Source organism: Miniopterus schreibersii, assembly GCF_964146895.1.
Source record: "Miniopterus schreibersii genome assembly, chromosome: 2".
Taxonomy (NCBI): Eukaryota; Metazoa; Chordata; class Mammalia; order Chiroptera; family Miniopteridae; genus Miniopterus; species Miniopterus schreibersii.
In genome coordinates this window covers 172044307-172063523 of record NC_138102.1, presented here as the reverse complement: position 1 = coordinate 172063523, position 19217 = coordinate 172044307, and the positions used below count along the sequence as shown (strand labels likewise).

At 44.0% G+C, this 19217-nt stretch overlaps 1 protein-coding gene across 7 annotated transcripts in view; it reads left to right on the top strand.

The window, feature by feature from the left end:
• The window catches only part of ANKS1B (ankyrin repeat and sterile alpha motif domain containing 1B), a 694015-nt gene that overhangs the window by 448473 nt on the left and 226325 nt on the right, over positions 1–19217 (top strand). For all 7 annotated transcript variants that reach the window (XR_013998185.1, XM_081128690.1, XM_081128688.1 and 4 more), the window contains one exon: positions 10595–10747. Coding sequence is in view for 6 of the 7 variants with exons in the window: in XM_081128690.1 (XP_080984816.1) it covers positions 10595–10747 (153 nt within the window). In the remaining variant the exon portion in view is untranslated. The remainder of the gene's footprint in view (positions 1–10594; positions 10748–19217) is intronic.

Below are 19217 nucleotides of genomic sequence, written 5' to 3'. Positions count from 1 at the left end.
CCCACCTGCCCGATGGTCACCTGTGAATTCATCCATTCAGTCAGTCAGTTCGCTTTGGCCCTATGCTAGGTTCAGAGGTGGGCATGCAAAAATGGGTCAGACCTGGTCCCTGAATCAAGGAGTTCTCGTTTTAGACAGAGACAGGTATGTCAAAAACTAAACTTCTGTGAAAATAAAGCTACAAAAGGAGGAAGAGCTAAGTGCATGGGGGTCAGGGAAGGTTTTCTGAACAGGTAGCTGATGCTTGAACTGAATCTCAAAGAATTAATATGCATTTTTAGCCAAGCAGGGCACTTAGGGAGCCGCTTCAGACAGCGGGTGCTCCCCGTGTTCCTGCAGATCTAGAGACAGTAAGAAGTGGGTGCTGTGCCTCTGTGCCCCCTCCCCATCTCTCTCTCTCCCCACCTCTCTCACGCACGCTCACTCTCACATACAAACAAACACCTCACACACACTCACAGGCATTCACTTACTTCCCAATATATTCACCCCGAGAGAAACCATAGAAGAAACTCTTCTCAAATTTCTCCAACCCACTCAGTTCTTTTCTTTTCTAGAACTTATAAAAACTTTGGCACTTAATAATTTTCTCATATTTATATATATTTCAAATATATACCCAAGGAAATCACATATTCCTGGAAGGAAGGAACCTTAGACCCTCTTACATTTTTACAGTACAATAGGACGATGGTACATATATAATTTGTGCTTAAAAATACTTGTTGAGTTAAATAAATAATGACCACTAAAATTCTTGTTAGAGCGGACTCTCTACTGGGATTCACATACGTAGAGCTAAAAATTCTTAGTCACTTTGATGCCTTAGGTTTTAAATTTTCTAAACTGAAAAAAAAATACAGAAACAAACAAAACCCCCAGCAGACTATGAGGCTGGAAACGTTTTCCTTAGGGCCAACCTATCGTTTATTGTGACTGCTGTTCTCCCCCCAATGGTGGGAAAACAGTTTGCAGATCATCTCCTTACTGTAGACACAAAAGGGTTTCTCTAGAATTCCAGGCAGAGCTTCCAAATGGGGTTACACGTATCCACATGTTCCAGACCTTATGGAGATTCCTCCTAATGATTTTCTGGGTATCTCACCTCACACATGTGCCATTAACCAGACCATCCGCTGACCTTGTGACATCCCCCCTTTGCCGCCTCTCTTGCCTTAGCTTATTATGGTTGATGGCTCCTGTCACCAAAGCTTGAAACAATGCCCCCAGAACTTACCAAAAGCTCTCAATGTTTCTAACACCCACTGAGGAGACCAAATCTGTTACTACGGATCGCCAAAGGCTGCTTCAGAGCACAGGTACTCATGTCTGTGCTACTGGCTGCAGTGCCCAGAATCTTCCCCTCAGGGGCACCTTCGCCAGTGCCAATGGAATGTTCTGCCATTGCCACCGAAGCCTGCCAGTGTGAGCACCGCCGCCAACGGCAGGTGCCAGTGTCAAGGGCACCCCTGACTGCAATGTGGCACCATCTCTGCTCGTTGATGAAGTTGCTGGTGCCAGTTCCGCTGACTCCTTTTGTTCCCAATGTCCCGTAAATGTTTCACGATACAGCTCTTTTATTGAAGCTTTTTCTTCTTCAGGCATGGTTCCTGGGAGCTGGGCCAGGGGCTAGTCAAAGCTCCAGATCCTGAAATCCATTCAGAATCTCCCTTCCCCTCTGGCACTGGTCTGTTGTCCCTTGGATCAAATACATATGCCTTGACCACCTTCTTTGAACAGAAGAGTCTTCTGAGACCCTGGATTCCTCAGTGAATACATACCCATGCAAGACCAAGCCTGCCAGTCATCCAGATATCCCCGCGCAGGAGAGGGGCACAGTTCTGTCCGAGCTGAGATCCGTGCCACGCAGCTGCAGCCATCAGCTGACAGATTCCCAGCCTGTTCTAGAGAACAGGAACATTTCATTCTGTGTCTCAGGAAATCATCCTAAATCTGACCGCTCCTCCCCACCTCTGCGCTCGCTCGCTGCCCAGGCCATCTCCTCTTTCTCTGGCTTACTTCCACAGCCTCTGAACAGGCCTCCCTGCTCCTGCCCTTCCCCCCCGTTAACTCTCTCAGCACAGCAGCCGGAGTGATTTTGCTGAAGCATAAGCCAGGGCATGTCACACCTCTGCTCAGATTCTTGCACTGGCTCCCCATTTCCTTCAAAATAAAGGTCGAAGTCCTTACAAGGCTTTCAAAGCTTAACCTTGTCTGACCCCTGGTTACCTCTCTGCCTGCACAAGCTGCTCCAACCCCATCGCTTTCCTTGCTATTTCTTGAACAGCCGCCTGGCTCACTCCATCCTGAGGTCCTTTGCTCTGCAGGGTCCCTCCACTTGGATTCTCTCCCCTTAGTTGCCAGCACGGCCAATTCACCACCTGAAAAATCTGTGTTCAAACCTTGCCTTGTGAATGAAGCTTCTCTTAAGCACCCCATTGAATCCTACACCTTCCTGCCCCCCCCCCACTCCAGCACTTTCAGTCTTCCTGCTGTACTTTCTCTCTCTTTTTTTTGCAGCACTTATTACCTTTGGACATAGTTTCCTTATTTATGAGGCGTGGTGATTTTGATCTGTCTCCCCCACTAGCATGTAAGCTCCACAAGGACTGGCACCTGTATATGTCTTTTTAAGATATGTTTTTATTGGTTTTTAGAGAGAGAGGTAGAAGATAGAAACATCGATGAGAGAGAAACATCCATTTCGTCCCTCCTGCTCATCCCCTTTTGGGGACTGAGCCCGCAAGCCGGGCATGTGCACTGACCGGGAATCAAACCGATGACCTCTTGGTTCATGGGTCAGTGCTCAACCACGGAGCAACATTGGCCAGGCCCCTGTATATGTTTTGTTCACTGATGTGTCCAGGACAGCACTACAAGTGCTATAAGTATTTGTGGGAGGAAGGAAGGAAGGAAGGAAGGAAGGAAGGAAGGAAGGAGGGAGGGAGGGAGGGAGGGAGGGAGGGAGGGAGGGAGGAAGGAAGGAAGGAAGGAAGGAAGGAAGGAAGGAAGGAAGGAAGGAAGGAAGGAAGGAAGGAAGGAAGGAAGGAAGGGGGGCGGGAGGGAGGGAGGGAGGGAGGGAGGGAGGGAGGGAGGGAGGGAGGGAGGGAGGGGGGGGATGGATGGGGTGGTAGGTTCTCATTTTTGTAACTCCACCCTGTGGATATCTTTCATGTTGCCCTCCCCGGTCAGAACATAAGTTATTCACTTATAAACGGCTAATTTTGGCTTTATGGCAGATTTATCTGTTTGAAGTACTTCGGTGGGTGATGTTATTATGCACATGCCTGGAGGCGCTGAGAAAGGACATGGTTTTTAAATATCAAATAAATAGAATTGACATTCAGAGCATTCATAATCTTCTGAAGATTCAAGAGAGGAAATTTTTTTAGTTCAAACTAATAACTTGCAAACAATTTTCCTGATTGATAGTAGCATTTAAAGTTTCTGTTTTAAGAGCAAAGCCGTGTGCTGCAGAACCACGGAAGCGCCACGTGAAGAGCAGGAAACACGTAGGGTCGGAGGAAAAGAGCGAGCCCGTGTCTTTTTCTAAACATAGCTCCCAGCATGGCGGAGCTTGAGAAATGGGACCGGTGGGGAGCGCTGGGCAGCGCCTTGTTCCAGCTGCAACAAACCCTCTTTGTCGTCACCCGAGCCCTTGTCACATAACAGTGCTTCGCAACAACGAGACCATGATCAAAACAAACAGCGGTATTTAACAAAGGGCTTTAGGGTCAACATTGTCTCAATAAGGATCTTAGAAATGACAAGACGGTCAGAGCAAAACTAAACAAAACACGTGTCCTTTCATTGAATTTTTAAAAGCACCCCTTCTACCAGAAGCTTCATGGGCAGTACAGTAAAATCATTGAATAAAATCAGTCAAGCCCAAGGGCCTTGTTTATGTGTCCTTCCGTCCGCAGCCCGCAGGTCCTGCCGGGCAGATACCTGCCAGGTTCTCGGGCGACGCGTGGCCCGCAGCCAGCCGTGTGCACCGGCGAAGCGAAGGCCAGGGCCCGACTCGCAGTCAGCGCGCAGGGCTCGCAGACCATCCCGAGATTGCTTTGGAGCTGCTGCTGCTCTTGTCATTTTTTCCCTGCCATGATTTATTGACCTTGTTTGTTGGCAGCCTCACTTCTTTAACTTGTGGTGAGCCCAGAGACTCTGATCAAAGAGGGCGCCCCCTCCTTCCCCGGATGCCCAGAGGCTGGGTTAGTCGGGCCAGTGCTTCTGTTTCGTTCACTACCTGACTTCTGTGCTGCCCGAAGTTGGTCTCCACGCCTCTTGAGGACATGTCTTACCCACGCACTGTTTGCTGTCCATCGCCTCCTTTTCAGTTTACTCCATGATCTGAGACTTGTAAAAAACTAAGGGATACCTCAGGTCCTCTCTGAGATAGACCTCCATTTGTTTCTTTTATTTATAGACTAGAAATCACCTGGCATTAAGGGACAGTGTTCAGTCCAAAGAGCTTTACTTTCCCTTTATTCCCCCAAAATGTAGTGCCAAGTAATATCCAGATGGTGCCTCTTCACTGTTCCTGCCCTAGGCCTAAAGCTAGGAGTGTCCCTTTGTCTGAACCCCCCAGGCACCCCAAGTCAGTGAGGCTCAGTTGATGGTGGGAAAAAAATAGAGAGGTTACCGCTCCCTGCAATTGTAGGTGCATAGTGACATCCAAATGCAATTCACTTACCTCGAAGGGTTTAGGTTTCCTCTCTGTTCTTTCACAGAAATTGTATCCGTGGCAGAGCCTGACTCTAAACAAAGGGGCTTCAAGAAACGTTTGTACATGTTACCTGTGTCCTTCCCTTGCCGCAGAGACCTTATCACACCTTGCTTGTGTACAATAGCCGCAGTGTATTAATCCCTTTAATTCTCTCAGAAAGGATATCATTGCACGGATCAGCCAGGGTCTCAGACTTCATAAAGGACGTTCTCTCAGAGATCCCCTGAAACCCCTCACAGGTGAGATGATGTGTGTGAAACAGTTTGGGGCCCTTTCGCATATGGCTGTTTCGGTGGTGGTCTTATCATTAGCAGTCCCATCCGTTTTGCAGACATGTCTGTCCCAGCAAAGTTGCACTGCGATAGCACGTGGATGGTGATGGATAGACTTCTTTCGGGGGCCCCGTGGTCCGTGGATCTGCCTCTCTCTTTTATGTTCAATCAGTCTTTTAAGAGCCACTGTTGAAATGGCGCAGTGATGTCTAAGCCCAGGTCTCAAAGCCTGTTGGAGATCTGATCCTCACACTCCTGGGTAGACCTGCATTTGGACTTGGCAGCGCACTGTCTGCTAGCACTGCTTGCCCCGGTTTATTTTCAGGGCTGCTGTTAGTCCAAGTCTTGGGTAGCAGCAGGACAGAGCAGAAAGGGCTAGAAGAAGGAGGAATAGAGGGGGATACCCGACAATATCAGCTGTCTGTTATCACAAAAGTCACATCAGGGAGTCTGAGAGTATAAAGTACATCCAGGTGGGGAAAGAGAAGCCGTGGTTTATTGCAGCTTTCTGGGCAAGGTTAAGTAGCTGAACCTGGTGCACCAGGGCTGTTGCATGGGTTTACACAAATGTCAAGGTTGTGTGTTTGCCACATGGATGGCTGTCCTTGCCCATTGAGGACCTTTACCATACAAGGATCCAGCTGTCACCAAGTCCAAGCCAGGTAGCTTCTAAACCCTTACAACTGTTTTCACAGAAAAGTTACTAACTTACCCCAAAGTTAGCTCCAACTGTGCCTCTAGCACTATAATTTGCAAAGAGACAAGCAAAATCCCCAAAGCAAAAGAGAAGCCCTCCACTCCACCCCACCCCATCTCCATTACATCCCTTTATATCTCTGACCTTCCTCAAGTCTGAGTCTTCATTTCTCAGCCCTCCCATGCCTTCTAAAACCTTCCTCCCCCTCTTCCCACATGAACTCAGAAGAACAGTGTAGAGGCACTAGCTATTCCCCCTCTCGAAGTCGCCCCTGAATCCAGCACAGCCCAGCTTCTGGGCTCTCCTCAGTTAGGGCCCGGTGATTAACTCGCCAGACCCCATGAGCACGTCTCCATCCGTGTCCCATTAGGCCTCTCGGCAGCATTTCCTCACTGCTGACCGTACCCTTTCTGAAACTCTGCTCCCTCCCTGTCTCATCTTGGCCATTCCTTTCCTTGGCCTGCTGGGTGTAATTCCTAGCTGTTCCTTATTTATTGACAGTGTTGGCTCCCCCAAGGCCATTTCTCTTCTCAGGCTATAGCGTTACCCTCTGCAGCCCTGTTCTTGATTTCAGCTCCCCCTTATGATCAAATAAGTTAAAACTGAGATTTACTGAGTGCTTCTCTGTGCCATGTACTGTACTAAACTGTACTTTCATTATTTCATTGACTGTCCTATGAGGTAAATGTCCTTTTTGTCTCTCACATCACTCATCAGAAAATGGACACTTAGGACAGTTGAATAGTTTAGTCAGTGTCATACAGCTGATGAGTGGAGGAGCCAAGACTCCCGCTGGTACTGCTGATGATCCCCAAAGTTATGTCTCCTCTCCTCAGGCTTCCCCCCCAGATTTAATCACGAATCCCTCATGTCTCAAAATTGTTAATGTCGTCTCAGTCCATGCTCTTTTATCAGCTACTGATACCACCGTGTCCACAGGTGTACAAGTTTGAAACTCAAGGTTTCCTATAATTTCCCCTCTTAGTTAACTTGCTAGCCGTTCCATGAACACGAACTATGCACGACACATTCATATCTTCGCTAATCTCATTTTTCATGCTTGGAATGCTTTTGTCTTTATTTCCGGACTGTTTCTCCAGGACTGGCTTCCCTTTTTGCTCTCCAAGGCACACATTTCCGATCATTTGTGGACTCTCTCTCCTAGACGTCTTATAGCTATCACCAACAGGAGTCAAAAACAAATTTATCTCCTTCAACTCACACACTGGCCCTCCCTCTGTGTTTCCCATCTCAGTTAATGGGAACCATCACACCATTGACCACGTAGATGCTCAGGAGGCGTCTTAGTTTCCTCTGCTTTACCATCATATCTAGTTAAGCCACCAAGTCTTACAAATTTGACTTCCAAAATCTCTCTCAATTCAGTTTCCTCCTTCCAAAATGGACTTTGGATTCTGACAGCAGTGGCTACCCCAAGTGTTGTTGTGAGAATTGCATGGTATAGGGCGTGTATATTGCCTAGCAGAGTGCTTTGAATATATAGTAGGTCTTCAATCACTCATGCTGTCAGACACACACATGCGTCTAATCATATGTATTAGGCTGCACATAGCAGAGTAGTGTGAGATCAGGTTGAAAAGGTAAGTTTGTACCTGATCACGGCTGTCCTAGAATGCTGGAATAAGACATTTGGGCTTTTATCAAGGAGGAGCCACTCTAGGTTTTCATGCGAAGGTTGACTTAAGAGCCTGGGGTTTTGGAAGACTGATGGAGCAGCGAGACACAAGCTGGACCAAAGGTGGGAGGCCAAGCAGAAGGCTATTGCATTAGTTTTCGTAAATGCTAATGAGAACCCAAACAGGGTAGTGACAGTAGGAACAGAAATGAAGGAACAGATGGGAGAGTTGCTTTGAAAGAAATTGTGTAGGACAGTAACCATTCTGCATATCATTAAATACATGTCAAGTTAATTTTGTAACTTCATATGGCCCTAAACGTTTCCTCTCTTCAGGTATGCAGAGCCTTTATAATTTATTGGTCACCTGTTTGTATATTTTTTAAATCTTTTTTATTTGATTTCAGAGAGAGAGAAACATCAGTTTGTTGTTCCACTTATTTATGCATTCATTGGTTGATTCTTACGTGTGCCCTGGTGGAGACTGAACCCGCAACCTTGGGTATCGGGACGATGCTCTAACCAACTGAGCTACCTGGCCAGGGCCTGTTCGTATATTTTTTAATCTAGAGTTATGTCCATGAGGGAGAGTCTATAACTGTTTTCTTCTCTGCTATTTCCACAACATCCCTCAGAATAGGCGCTCAGTACTTGCTGGGCGGGTGCCTGGATGAAGCTGTCCCTGCGCACCTCACGGTGCCCGTTTCCAGGTGCTCTGCGCCCTTGCTCCCCACCCTCCCATCTGTCACAGCCCCGCAAATGCCTCCCTCCCGCTCGCCGCCCTAAGGAGGGTCTTAGAGACCTCGCCTCACGGATGGCCGAGCCGTCTGCATTTCGTGAGATACTCAAGTGATTTTTCCCCTAATCCTGCCTTCAACTAAACTAAATTGATTCTCTCTATTAATTTTTAATGTTATCTCAAAGATATCCAATAACTTTCCAGTCATGTAAAATATTGAAAATTCAGTGCAATCCATGGAAGGCTCCAGTTTTATTTTCTTTGCTCCCCATGCCCAAGTTTAGGCTTTCCCTGGGGAAGTGGCATCTCTCAGGTTTTTTTTATTCTAAATTCCCTGGCACTGGGCAAGAAGAAGGGATTGGGGGAAAGGCAAACATTTTTATACTTAATTAGGTTTGCTTTGCAGAGCTCTGGTGGGTATCCCCGCCACTGCTCTTTGGCCAACAGACCGCCAACAACCTCTGTGCGGCAGGTGGACACTAATTGCTCTCTCAAAGGAGTGATGTGTCACTTGGGGGTGACCTGTGGGAACCCTACTGTGCAGTTCTCTGACTCTGCCCCAACTGGATTCATCAGGACTCCCTGAGCTTGTCCCCAGTATCCACTGCTGGGGTGGTCAGTTTCTTGAGTGGCCAGGCTGTTCATTTCTACTCCAGTGAGTTCTCCTTATTTCTTTCTCTTTCTCCAGTTGTCTCCTTATGTCGACTGGGGCAGCCAGGGAGTTTCTGGGGCGGGGGGGGATGATTGTTCAAGTTAGCAGAGAATTGGTTCAAACACCTCTTAATAAGTCCTGGAGGATTCGCTTAGCCTAGTATTTTTGTAACTTTCTACAGAGTATGAAGGTACTTTAATACCTTTGAGCCTCTGCTTTGGGTCCTGGTCTCCAGTTTTACACATGCACAGCATCTGGTAATTTGGGAACGCCACTAAACTCCATTTTGCAAACCCTGAGTTGCTATTTACGTTTGTAGCTACTGTGGAATCAACACCGAGCTAAGTGTTACACGAACAAACACTTAACAAGTCGCTGTAACGGGTTAGTCCATGTAAAAGTGATGTACCAACGTCAGGTGCAGTTCAGACTCTGCGCACATCATGAATTAATTGCGCGATAGTTTTAAAACAGGACATTTCAACTTCAAAATGGAAAGTGGATTGGGGGGTGAAGCACTGGCAAACAGGAAAGAAAACATAACTTTAAAATGAAGGCGTGAGGAGAATCTTAAAAATGAGAACACTGCGTAGTGGCAGAAAGCCTAACATGTTTAAGATTAAAATCCGAATCCCCGACGCCCAGGCTAATCTTTTCTGTGCTCGCAAATCAGTCGTATGGATTTCCATTAATATTTATCTCCGTGGATCTGAAGGAAGGGGGGAAATCTATTTTGTGCGTTGCCCTGTTTTTCTGTCCCCATCACGAATTTCACGGGAGGAGCACATCGTGGCGATGCGGCGCCGACTGTCCTCAGTAATGGGAGCATTAGATACACACGGCATCGCGTGCAGAGCAGCGCGAGCCTGAGGGCGGAGTTGCCTCAAAGACCGAGCACCACAAATTCAGCTCAAATGCCACCTAAAAGCCAAAGGACTGGAATAATCCATGCAGAATCTGAGAGCCAGAAGTTTCTATTGCTGAAATTACTTTCACACTCTAATTTAAACTCAGAAACATGCTGCTGCTGTCACACTTCTTTGTTCTCCTGAAGTAAAAAAATATGTATATAATAATCTGGATATAGCTGACAAAAAATAGGAACCTGTCTGCCAGCAAGGTCTCTATTCATGTCTAACATACCGTGGACTCAAAGAAGAACAGCACGTGGCCTTGAAGCACTAAAAAGCCAGGCTTTCCGGGCTCCCCACAGTAGTGTGTTTTTCCAGCACGTTTGCACTCCCGACAATGCGTGTCTTGCATACGGATGAATTCCTTTGGAGTTTAAGTCAAGTCATGCGGTATTTTCACATGCTTTGCTGCTGTGCGTAGGAGAATGGTCATCTACGTTTTGGGAGCGCAGTCCCTTGTGCCTTCGGCATTGAATTATACTGCTTGACTGACGTCATTTTATTTTTTTTATAAGTTTTTATGGACTTCAGAGAGAGGAAGGGAGAGGGCGAGAGAGAGAGAAACATCAATGATGTGAGAGTCATTGATCGGCTGCCTCCTGCGCGCCCCCTGCTGGGGATGGAGCTGGCTGGGCGACTGACATCATTTTAAATTCCATCCAACAGAGTGCCAATAATGTCTATAACAGAAATTCGACATACTTAGTTCTCTCAAACATGGAGTTGATGTAGCAGCTAAACGGGAAAATTTGGGGTACATTTTTAAAAAAATGAATTCAGTGTGAAGATTATTAATGAATTAGAATTGTGCATAGAGTAGTTTGGTTTTCCTCATTTTCTAATCCAGAAAGATCTCTTTTGCTTCGTATCAGATATATTTCCAAGTGGCAAGATGTAGTCTGTTTTGGGGACACAAAGTATCCAGATGAAATTAATCCTAATTTGCATTTCTTAATTGCAGATGAGACCCATTGGGCATGACGGCTACCACCCCACCTCTGTCGCCGAGTGGCTGGATTCCATTGAACTTGGTGACTACACCAAAGCCTTTCTGATTAATGGCTACACATCGATGGACCTGTTGAAAAAAATCTGGGAGGTTGAACTTATTAATGTAAGTTGGTCTCATAAAGACACCTTAGTCATTCAACTCTTGATAAAAGAAATTCTTATTATACATGGGTAATTTTTTTCTTTCTTTGTAAATGTTTGGACATCCAAGGATTTACAGATATGCCTTCTGGTTTTAAATATGCGTCTCTCTTGGCTCCAGTCAAGCTCCACAGTCACGGTCTTTTGCTGTTTTGAGGTGGGAACTAAAAGGGACTCTCAGGGTGTTTTGCATTATCTAAAAAAGGCTTGTAGGTACTTTTGGATTTTCCATTTTAGAAAATTTTGTCAGTTTAGGTGATGGGCGTGATAACAAATAGGCTCCTATTTTGATCTTTGCTCAGATCATTGCTAAAGATGAAAGTTATCATTCTTAGTTGTCTATTATGTTTCCTTGCCTGTACGCCTTCATTGCCTATGCAAAGCCTACACTTAAAGAGACTGCTTCTGTTCTTATTAAATAGGGTGCTGTAATATCAAAATTTTATTTCTCACAGCTTATATCTAATATTGTCTCTGCTTTATTCATACACATGGCAGAGATTTTCTATAAAAACTGGCCAACATATGTTGCCATGTATTCGCGTCCAAAGAGATCAACTGAATGTGCACAGATATTTTTGTTACTGGTACTTTTCCCACTTTATTTTTACTGCTGTTTTATTTCTAGTAGCATAGAGGAATGAAAGAGATAAAGAGATGATACATAATGATCCCATCTTTGCATTATATTTGGCATCACGAACATTTCTTCTTAAAAGTGAGATAAATCATTTAATCTTTTAGAGACTTTCTTACATGTAAGCTCTATGTTCTAATAACTGAAAAAGTACTCAGAAACTGAAAGATGAAACGGGTGATTTCTGCTGGTTCAAAAGTGCTCTGTTCTACTCTCTAAAAGTCCCGTCTCCACATAATGCGCGTCATTAATTATTTTAAATGATGGCCATTAGTAGCAACTGATTATTCTTTGCTTTTAAACGTCTGTCTTAAAAATAATACCTTTCCTAGAACATCTCAAAATAACTGTTCTTTAATCTAAAAAACACTTTAAATGGACACATTCTTGGCTCCTTCCAATTTGCAGTCTTTCACTCTTAGCTGTCGCTGCTCATCCCTCACAAAAGTGGTCCTTCTGTCAGAAGGAACTTACCGACTAAAGCCCCTGATTAAGTTTGCTCTTCGCCTGTGGCGGTGGGACTAGCTGAAACCGGGCCGCTGTTTGGTGGCATCAAGCAGATCTCAGTTCTCCACTGGGAACTCGATACTCATCTCACGGCTGCTCTTAGCCACTTTTTACAGGGGGGCCTTCCATAGATCAAACAAGCATGCTTCCAATTAAGTTGCAGTCTAGCCAACAATGTAAGCGACAAATATCTCTACGTAACATCGTCTGAATAATGTTGCTCCCCGCTGGAGAACAGACATCATAGATGGTGCGTGAGCCACTCACCTGACAGGCGTGAGCAGCGATCCCTCACTGAAAAGGGTGGACCAGGAGAACTGTGCTATAAAATGTTTGAAGCAAGTGTCACCGAAACGAGACGATATTATCTCAAGATCCAAATGCTGAGGCTCGTATTTGGACCCACGCCTTCCCCAGCAGCCTGGAGATCCCTGTTCAGTCCCCATGGCCGGGCCCCAGCAGCCTGGAAATCCCTGTTCAGTCCCCATGGCCGGGCCCCAGCAGCCTGGAGATCCCTGTTCAGTCCCCATGGCTGGGCCCCAGCAGCCTGGAGATCCCTGTTCAGTCCCCGTGGCTGGGCCCCAGCAGCCTGGAAATCCCTGTTCAGTCCCCATGGCCAGGCCTTGAGGACATTTGCGCTGACAGCAGGTCAGTGGTGCCAGAAGGTTTACTGCCAGGGCTCAGGGGCTGATCCACCACCGCCGCCCACGGGGCCGGCCAGCCCTGAGTTGGGACAGAAGGACGGCCTTTCGCACCCGTGCTGGCTCTTGAAGGGTTTTCCCTTTAGCCGCATTCGCTGTAGCGCAATCTGACTTCGGCCTGCGGGGCAGAAGCGCCCGTCCCGAGCATTGTGTCACAACTGGAAAACATGATCGCTGTGTTTGACACCCAGCAGCCGAATCCCTCAGCCTGGAGAACATCTGCCTCTAACACCAACCTTTCTCTTTATTTAGTTTAGTTTCATTCATTGTCCTTAAAATAAGCTGGTAAAATGTGGAGTTCCCACCCGGCTGGGCGTGGCTCAGCGGTTGAGCGTCGACCTAGGATCCAGGTGATCAGGGTTCGATTCCCGGTCAGGGCACATGCCCGGGTTGCGGGCTGCAGCTGATCAATGACTCTCTCATCGTTGATGTTTCTGTCTCTCTCTCCCTCTCCTTTCCTCTCTCTGAAATCAATAAAGATATATTTTAAAAAAAAAAAAGTGGAGTTCCCTGTGACACCTTTACGGGCAAGGTCACACCCTTGATGAAGTGGCTTTGCAAGTCCTGTAACTCAGCAGGTATATCGATGATGGACAAAAACTGATCCTCACCTTCTTACTCGGAAATCAGAGAACAAAATGTTTGTGTCCACGAGCGCGGCTGGAAGTTATCCATTGGATGGGTTAGGGTTGCTGGGGTTTTTCAATGAAAGATGGACACGGTATGTACGTGCCTTCTGGCTTACGGAACTTTTGACTGGTCTCAGAGTCAAGACGTTTATTTATCCCAACTAGTTGGGGAAGGTGTCCAACTATAAGATAACGTCCGATGTAAGACATGGGCCCAGTAATTCTGTATTAAGTCCCCATAATTTTTTGTTTTCTAGCCTGAAGGGGACGTACAGTCACCCTGAGCTAGAGCAAAGCTAATTAGGGAAATTCACCTCCTGAATCTTGGTGATGACTGGCTAGTTTTAAGGAACCAAAATGGCTCCGGTGACTGTTGTTATTGTAAACTGAAGAGGGAAGAGCGAGTGTAGCCTGGCTTCAGTGCAGAGGTCTGGGGGTGGAGGGACAGAGAGCGGAGGGCCAGGAGCCTGGCTGCTGACACGATCGCAGGTAACGTCAGCATCACTCCACAGTATCGATTAAGCCTCCACTTTCACATGGTGCTACACTTGATACTAGACGAATGATACGGTCTCAGTGAGCATAATAAGCTTATTCAAACTATTTTTATGATGAAACAAAAACTGTACGAAGTTGTGACTTAAAGGCACAAATACGTTTGAAATTGTAATCTTTCAAAATTATCCAAAGATCATTTTCTTGGCGGAGTACATTATGAAATTTGAAAAGCAAGGTTATTTCAGTAACCTGATTAGAGTTTTGGTTACAAAGCTACCCAAGTTTTAGGGGGTCCTAGGGAGAGAAGTAGGCATCTCACATCTTGATGCCAATATTGTCAGCAGGGGAAGTAAAGCATAGAAAAACGGTTACGACATCAGGAATTGCCAATTTCACAGGCCCGTGATGTATATGCCAATAATTGTTCCATATATTCCCTAATCCATGCTTTATATTCAGAAACTGATGTTTTTATCAGTATCTCTGTTTTCGCCTTGTGTCTGCCACTACCATTATTAACACCATTAATATCGCTTTTGCATTGATATATTAGTGTTAAAATATTAATATGTTGGGAGAACTTGTCAGGCAGATTGTTCCCTTTGCAGATGCTGGGTGAATGCAACTCGAGCTTGAATTACAGTCGTCGGCAAAGGCTTGCTAAGAGGATTAAGGACAAGTTAACAGTGTAAGAACAACAGTGTTTTTAAATCCGAAGGTTTGTCAGGCCTTGCCTATGGTATTACCAAGTTTGCACGGCAGTTTCTACTGCTGTTGACAACCTCAACAGCCCTGCAAGGGGGGAAATTTTAGATAAAAGGGTTCCATATTTCCTGCATGATATATGTATGGATAATTATTAAATCTCCATGAAATTATCTATTTTCTAGATGAAAAACATCCTGCACTTATGAAAAACAGTGTTAATTTATTTTACCACTGTGTACCTACTAAGGGAATTTTGGTAAGACCAAATAAATTTGAACACAGTGTAGAACATATCATTAATTTCTTCCCAGTGGATTTACTAAGGAAATAATTCTAGCTTAGGCTTATGATAGTCTATGGCATTGATCATGATAAATGTACACACTGAATGAACAGAATAAAATTCAGGTCTCACTGCATTCTTAAATCTCTGCTCATAAGTACACAAATAGCTTTAAAAATTTAACTGCAGTGATTGGTTGTGTTTTAAATACCTTTGGGTAGAAACAGATAAAATAACCATGGCAGTAATATCCATGTGTCCCATGAAAATCATTTGGACGATTTTGCAACAGTAAATTGATTAAAAGATCATCTGCTTCTTGCCTAGTGGTGGCTGAAACTGTATTCGCAGCACCCTTTTGTTTAGGTTTCTTTTTTTTTTTCCCCTTGTGCAGTGTTGTTGATTTAATTTCTACCTTTCCAGAGGAAATATTGTGATAATCTAATCACTTGGAGATGTGCTGAGACATTTTCAAAGGAAACATTCTAATTTTAATTTTGTGTTAAGTCTGTAATTGTGTGACTGTATTTGCTTAAATGCTGTAGAAATATAGTCCTATCAGTATCGAATTTAGGGTCATTACTTGCTTTGATGTTTTTACCTTATGATCAGCATTATAAGCTCACATTCCTATCTACTCTACCCTCATTGCTATAAAGGCAATAAAATTTACTCCCCAAAAGTCTTTTTTGCATTGTGTGTGTGTGTGCATGTGTCTGTCTGTCTGTCTCTGTGTGCGTGCATATTGGAAAAAGGCAAATGGAAATCTAAACTCCCAACTAAGGGCAATCCACAGATCCACAAATTGCTGGGGGAGAGTGGTGGGATGAATAATTCCATCTCCAAATCAATTATTTTAAGTAAAAGGTTATGCCTTCACTATAGGACATTAATAAATGAGAAACATACTCATTTTCCTCACCAGGGAAGCTTCATCAGTCAACACTTCAAATGTTGAAAACTTTAATCAAAGCCAAAGGCTTTAACTAAGTAACTGGATATGAGTATTCAAGTGTAAAACAAACTTCATCAGTTACCTTTGGATTTAAGCATTTCATTTATACCCACACATAGTGCAGCCAGCTCTTCGCCAGCCTTCAGGACAGCTGGACATGATGTCTGAGCTTCAGGCTTTTCCAGGCCTGGGTCAGGTGAAGCTCCTGGACTCCACCACACGCTCACTGCGTCTAAATGGCAAACTCTTCCAGGCATTCTCTTGAAGCTTCCCTCACTTGGCCTGTGTTTTTGGAAAAACACCCTTTTCCCTTCCTCATAGGAGATGGACAATCTTCTCCTAAGCAAACTCTCACTCTCCAGTGTTTTTTAACCCTTTCAAATACTGTCCGGAGTTTGGTGATGGACTAAGACTAGCATTATTGATTCTGCTCTCTGTCAGCATATTTTGTATATCTGAACCTATTACATTGCTCTCAACTTTAGAGCCGTGACCTAAACTGAGATAGAATTACATCACAATAATATGCACTTAAACTCTAAATTTTCATTGGAAGGAATATAACTTTTTTTTTCCTGTTTGCATTTAAAGTGAATTGGTTGGTATTGCAATTAGTCACACACACACACTGAAAGTAAGCAAGGCATTTGGCCTGCGGAGGCAGTCTTGGGCACTCAGCAACAAGTGGAGAACTGAAGCCCTCTGAATATAGCCATTTGTGTGCAAAAAAGAAAATCATGTTCTGATTATGTAGAAATGTCTACCTTAGAAAAGTTATATTAGTGGATATTTGGGGGGTTTTCCTCACCCAGATTCCATTCACTCTTCTGCTGATTAAAATTAAAGCATTCAAAGCTCCCTCTGCGGAAGCCAGCTCCATCGCTTCCCCATTCTAAGCCTGAGCAGCTGACCCAGATCTAAGCCAGGCTCAGCACTCCAGCCTTCCCCCAACCCCCACAGCTACAAAGTCTTCCTCATCAGGATCACCAATTCATTCATCATAATCTGGGGATCCAGCACAAAATGAAACTATGGGGCCCCTTATTCAATGGTTATTAAAAATTTTGAGTCACTGACATCAGAACATTAAACCAAATACAGGACCCTTCAAAAAAGTTGCAGGACCATGTGCGCCTGCATAGGTTAAACCCCTGTGAAGCCACACCTTCTCTTTGTTCCTTTGTGTATCCCCTTATTTCCACCTGCCGTCCCTTTGCTTTATCTGAAAGCCATCCTTCAACGGCTTTATAGTGTGAGGCTGCTGGTAGAAGACTTTATGTTACCTTCATTTTTGAAATGTATTTTTGCTGGGTATAGAATTCTAGGGTAGCAGTTCTTTAGAGACATTGATCCACCATCCTCTCCTCTGCATTATTTCTGACATGAAATCTCCTATTGTGCTTTCTTTTTTGTTGTTGTTTTAGCTGGTGCTGTTTTCACCCTGGCTACACTTTTCTATATCACTTTTTTAGAGCAATTTGATTATGACGCACCTTGATACAGTTTTCTTCATGTTTCTCTTGTATGAAGATTTTTGTGCTTCTTATAAAGTTATAGTTTTCATCAACTTTGGAAAAATTGTGGTTACTATTTCTTTTCCTCTTTTGGTTTTCCACGAAACATGTTTCTTGTTTTCTCTTCAACTTTTCAAAACTTTTATATAGAATTATAAGATCCATTAAAACTCCATATATATAATAAGTGTACATCCTAATCGTTTTATGCAGAAGACCACACACATGTAACTAGCACCCAAACAAGAAATAAAAAATTACCAGCACCCAAAAGGTCACTCATGGACTCTTCCAGTCACTGGTTTTCCCGTGACCCCCAAGGCAACTACCATCCTTATTTCTAACAGCAAAGCTCAACTTTCTTGTTTGGTACAGAATGTTCTCTCATGTAGCTTCTTTCATTTACATCACATTGCATGTAGTTGCAGGACTGGTCATTCTCTCTCATTGCTGTGTATTATCCTCAACTTGTTTTTTACAGCTTTATTGAGGTATAATTTACATATTATACAAGTCACCCATTTATAGTATACAATTCAATCATTTTTAGTATATACACAGAGCTATATAATCATCACCAAAATCATTTTATTATATAGTCAAAAACATATAACATGAAATTTGCCATGCTAACCATTTTAACTATACAGTTCAGTAGCATTAAGTATAGTGTTGGCTTTATTGCTCAGCAGATCTCTAGAACTTTTTCATCTTGAAAAACTGAAATTCTATATCCATTGAACAACAACCCTCCTTTTCCCCTTCACCCAACCCTTGGCAACCACATTCTGCTTTCTGTTTCTAAGAGTTGGACTGCTTTATATACCTCCCATAAGTGGAATCATGCAGTATTTGTCTTTTTGTGACTGGCCTCTTTCACTGAGCATGATGTCCTCAAAGTCGTTCATGTTGTATAGCATATGACAGGGTTTTCCTTCTTTTTAAGGCTGAATAATATTCCATTGTCTGTAATATCACATTTTTTAATCCATTCACCTGTTGATAGACATGTGGGTTGCTTTCATCTCCTGCCTATCATGGGTAACACTGCAATGAACATGAATGTGTAAATATCTCCTTGAGATTTCATTTTTAATTATTTTAGTTATCTACCTAGCAATGGGATTGTTGGGTCATATAGTAATTCTGTTTTTAACATTTTGAGGAACCTCCATAACAACTGCCCCGTGGTTATTTCTTAAAATATTGTTTTCTGTCATCTTTCTCTCTTCTCTCCATTGGAAACTCCTGTCACATGTATATTAAGCCATTGGAAGGTGGACCACAGCTCACCAATGCTCTGGTTTGTTTTTTTTTCATTATGTGTCTCTCTGTGATTCATTTGGATAGTTTGTATCACTGTCTTCAAGTTCACGAATGCTTTCTTCTTGTAATACTTAATCTGCCATTATTACCATCTGGCACATTTTTCATCTCCGAGACTGTACGTTTTCATCTCCAGTGGTCGGACTTGATTCCCTTTCATATTTTTTAATGTCTGTCTAACTGTTCAACCTTTTCTCAAACTTGTTGAACATATGAAATGCAGTTATAATAGCTGTTTTAAAGTCCTTGTTTTCTGGGTTTCAGTTGGTCCTCTAGCTTGCTAAATATATGGAATGTGGTTATAATAATGATTCTTAAAGCCTCTATCTTCTGATTGTAACATTGTGTCCATTTGGGGGTGGTTTTGGTTGATTGACCTTTCTCCTCATTGTCCATGGCATGCCCGGTCCTCTCCGTTGCACACCAGACGTTATGAATTTTACCTTGTTGGGTGCTGGATATTTTTGTATTCCTATAAATATTCTTAAACTTTGTTCTGGGACACAGAGAAGCTCCTTGTATGCACTTTGATCCTTTCAGCTTTGGTTTTCCAGGTCTCGATTTGGTAGGCAAGACTAGAGCATCATTTAGTCTGTAGCTAATACTTCCACACTACTGAGGCAGGACGTTCCTGAGTATTCCAACAATGCCCTGTGAGTTTCCTTCCAAGATGC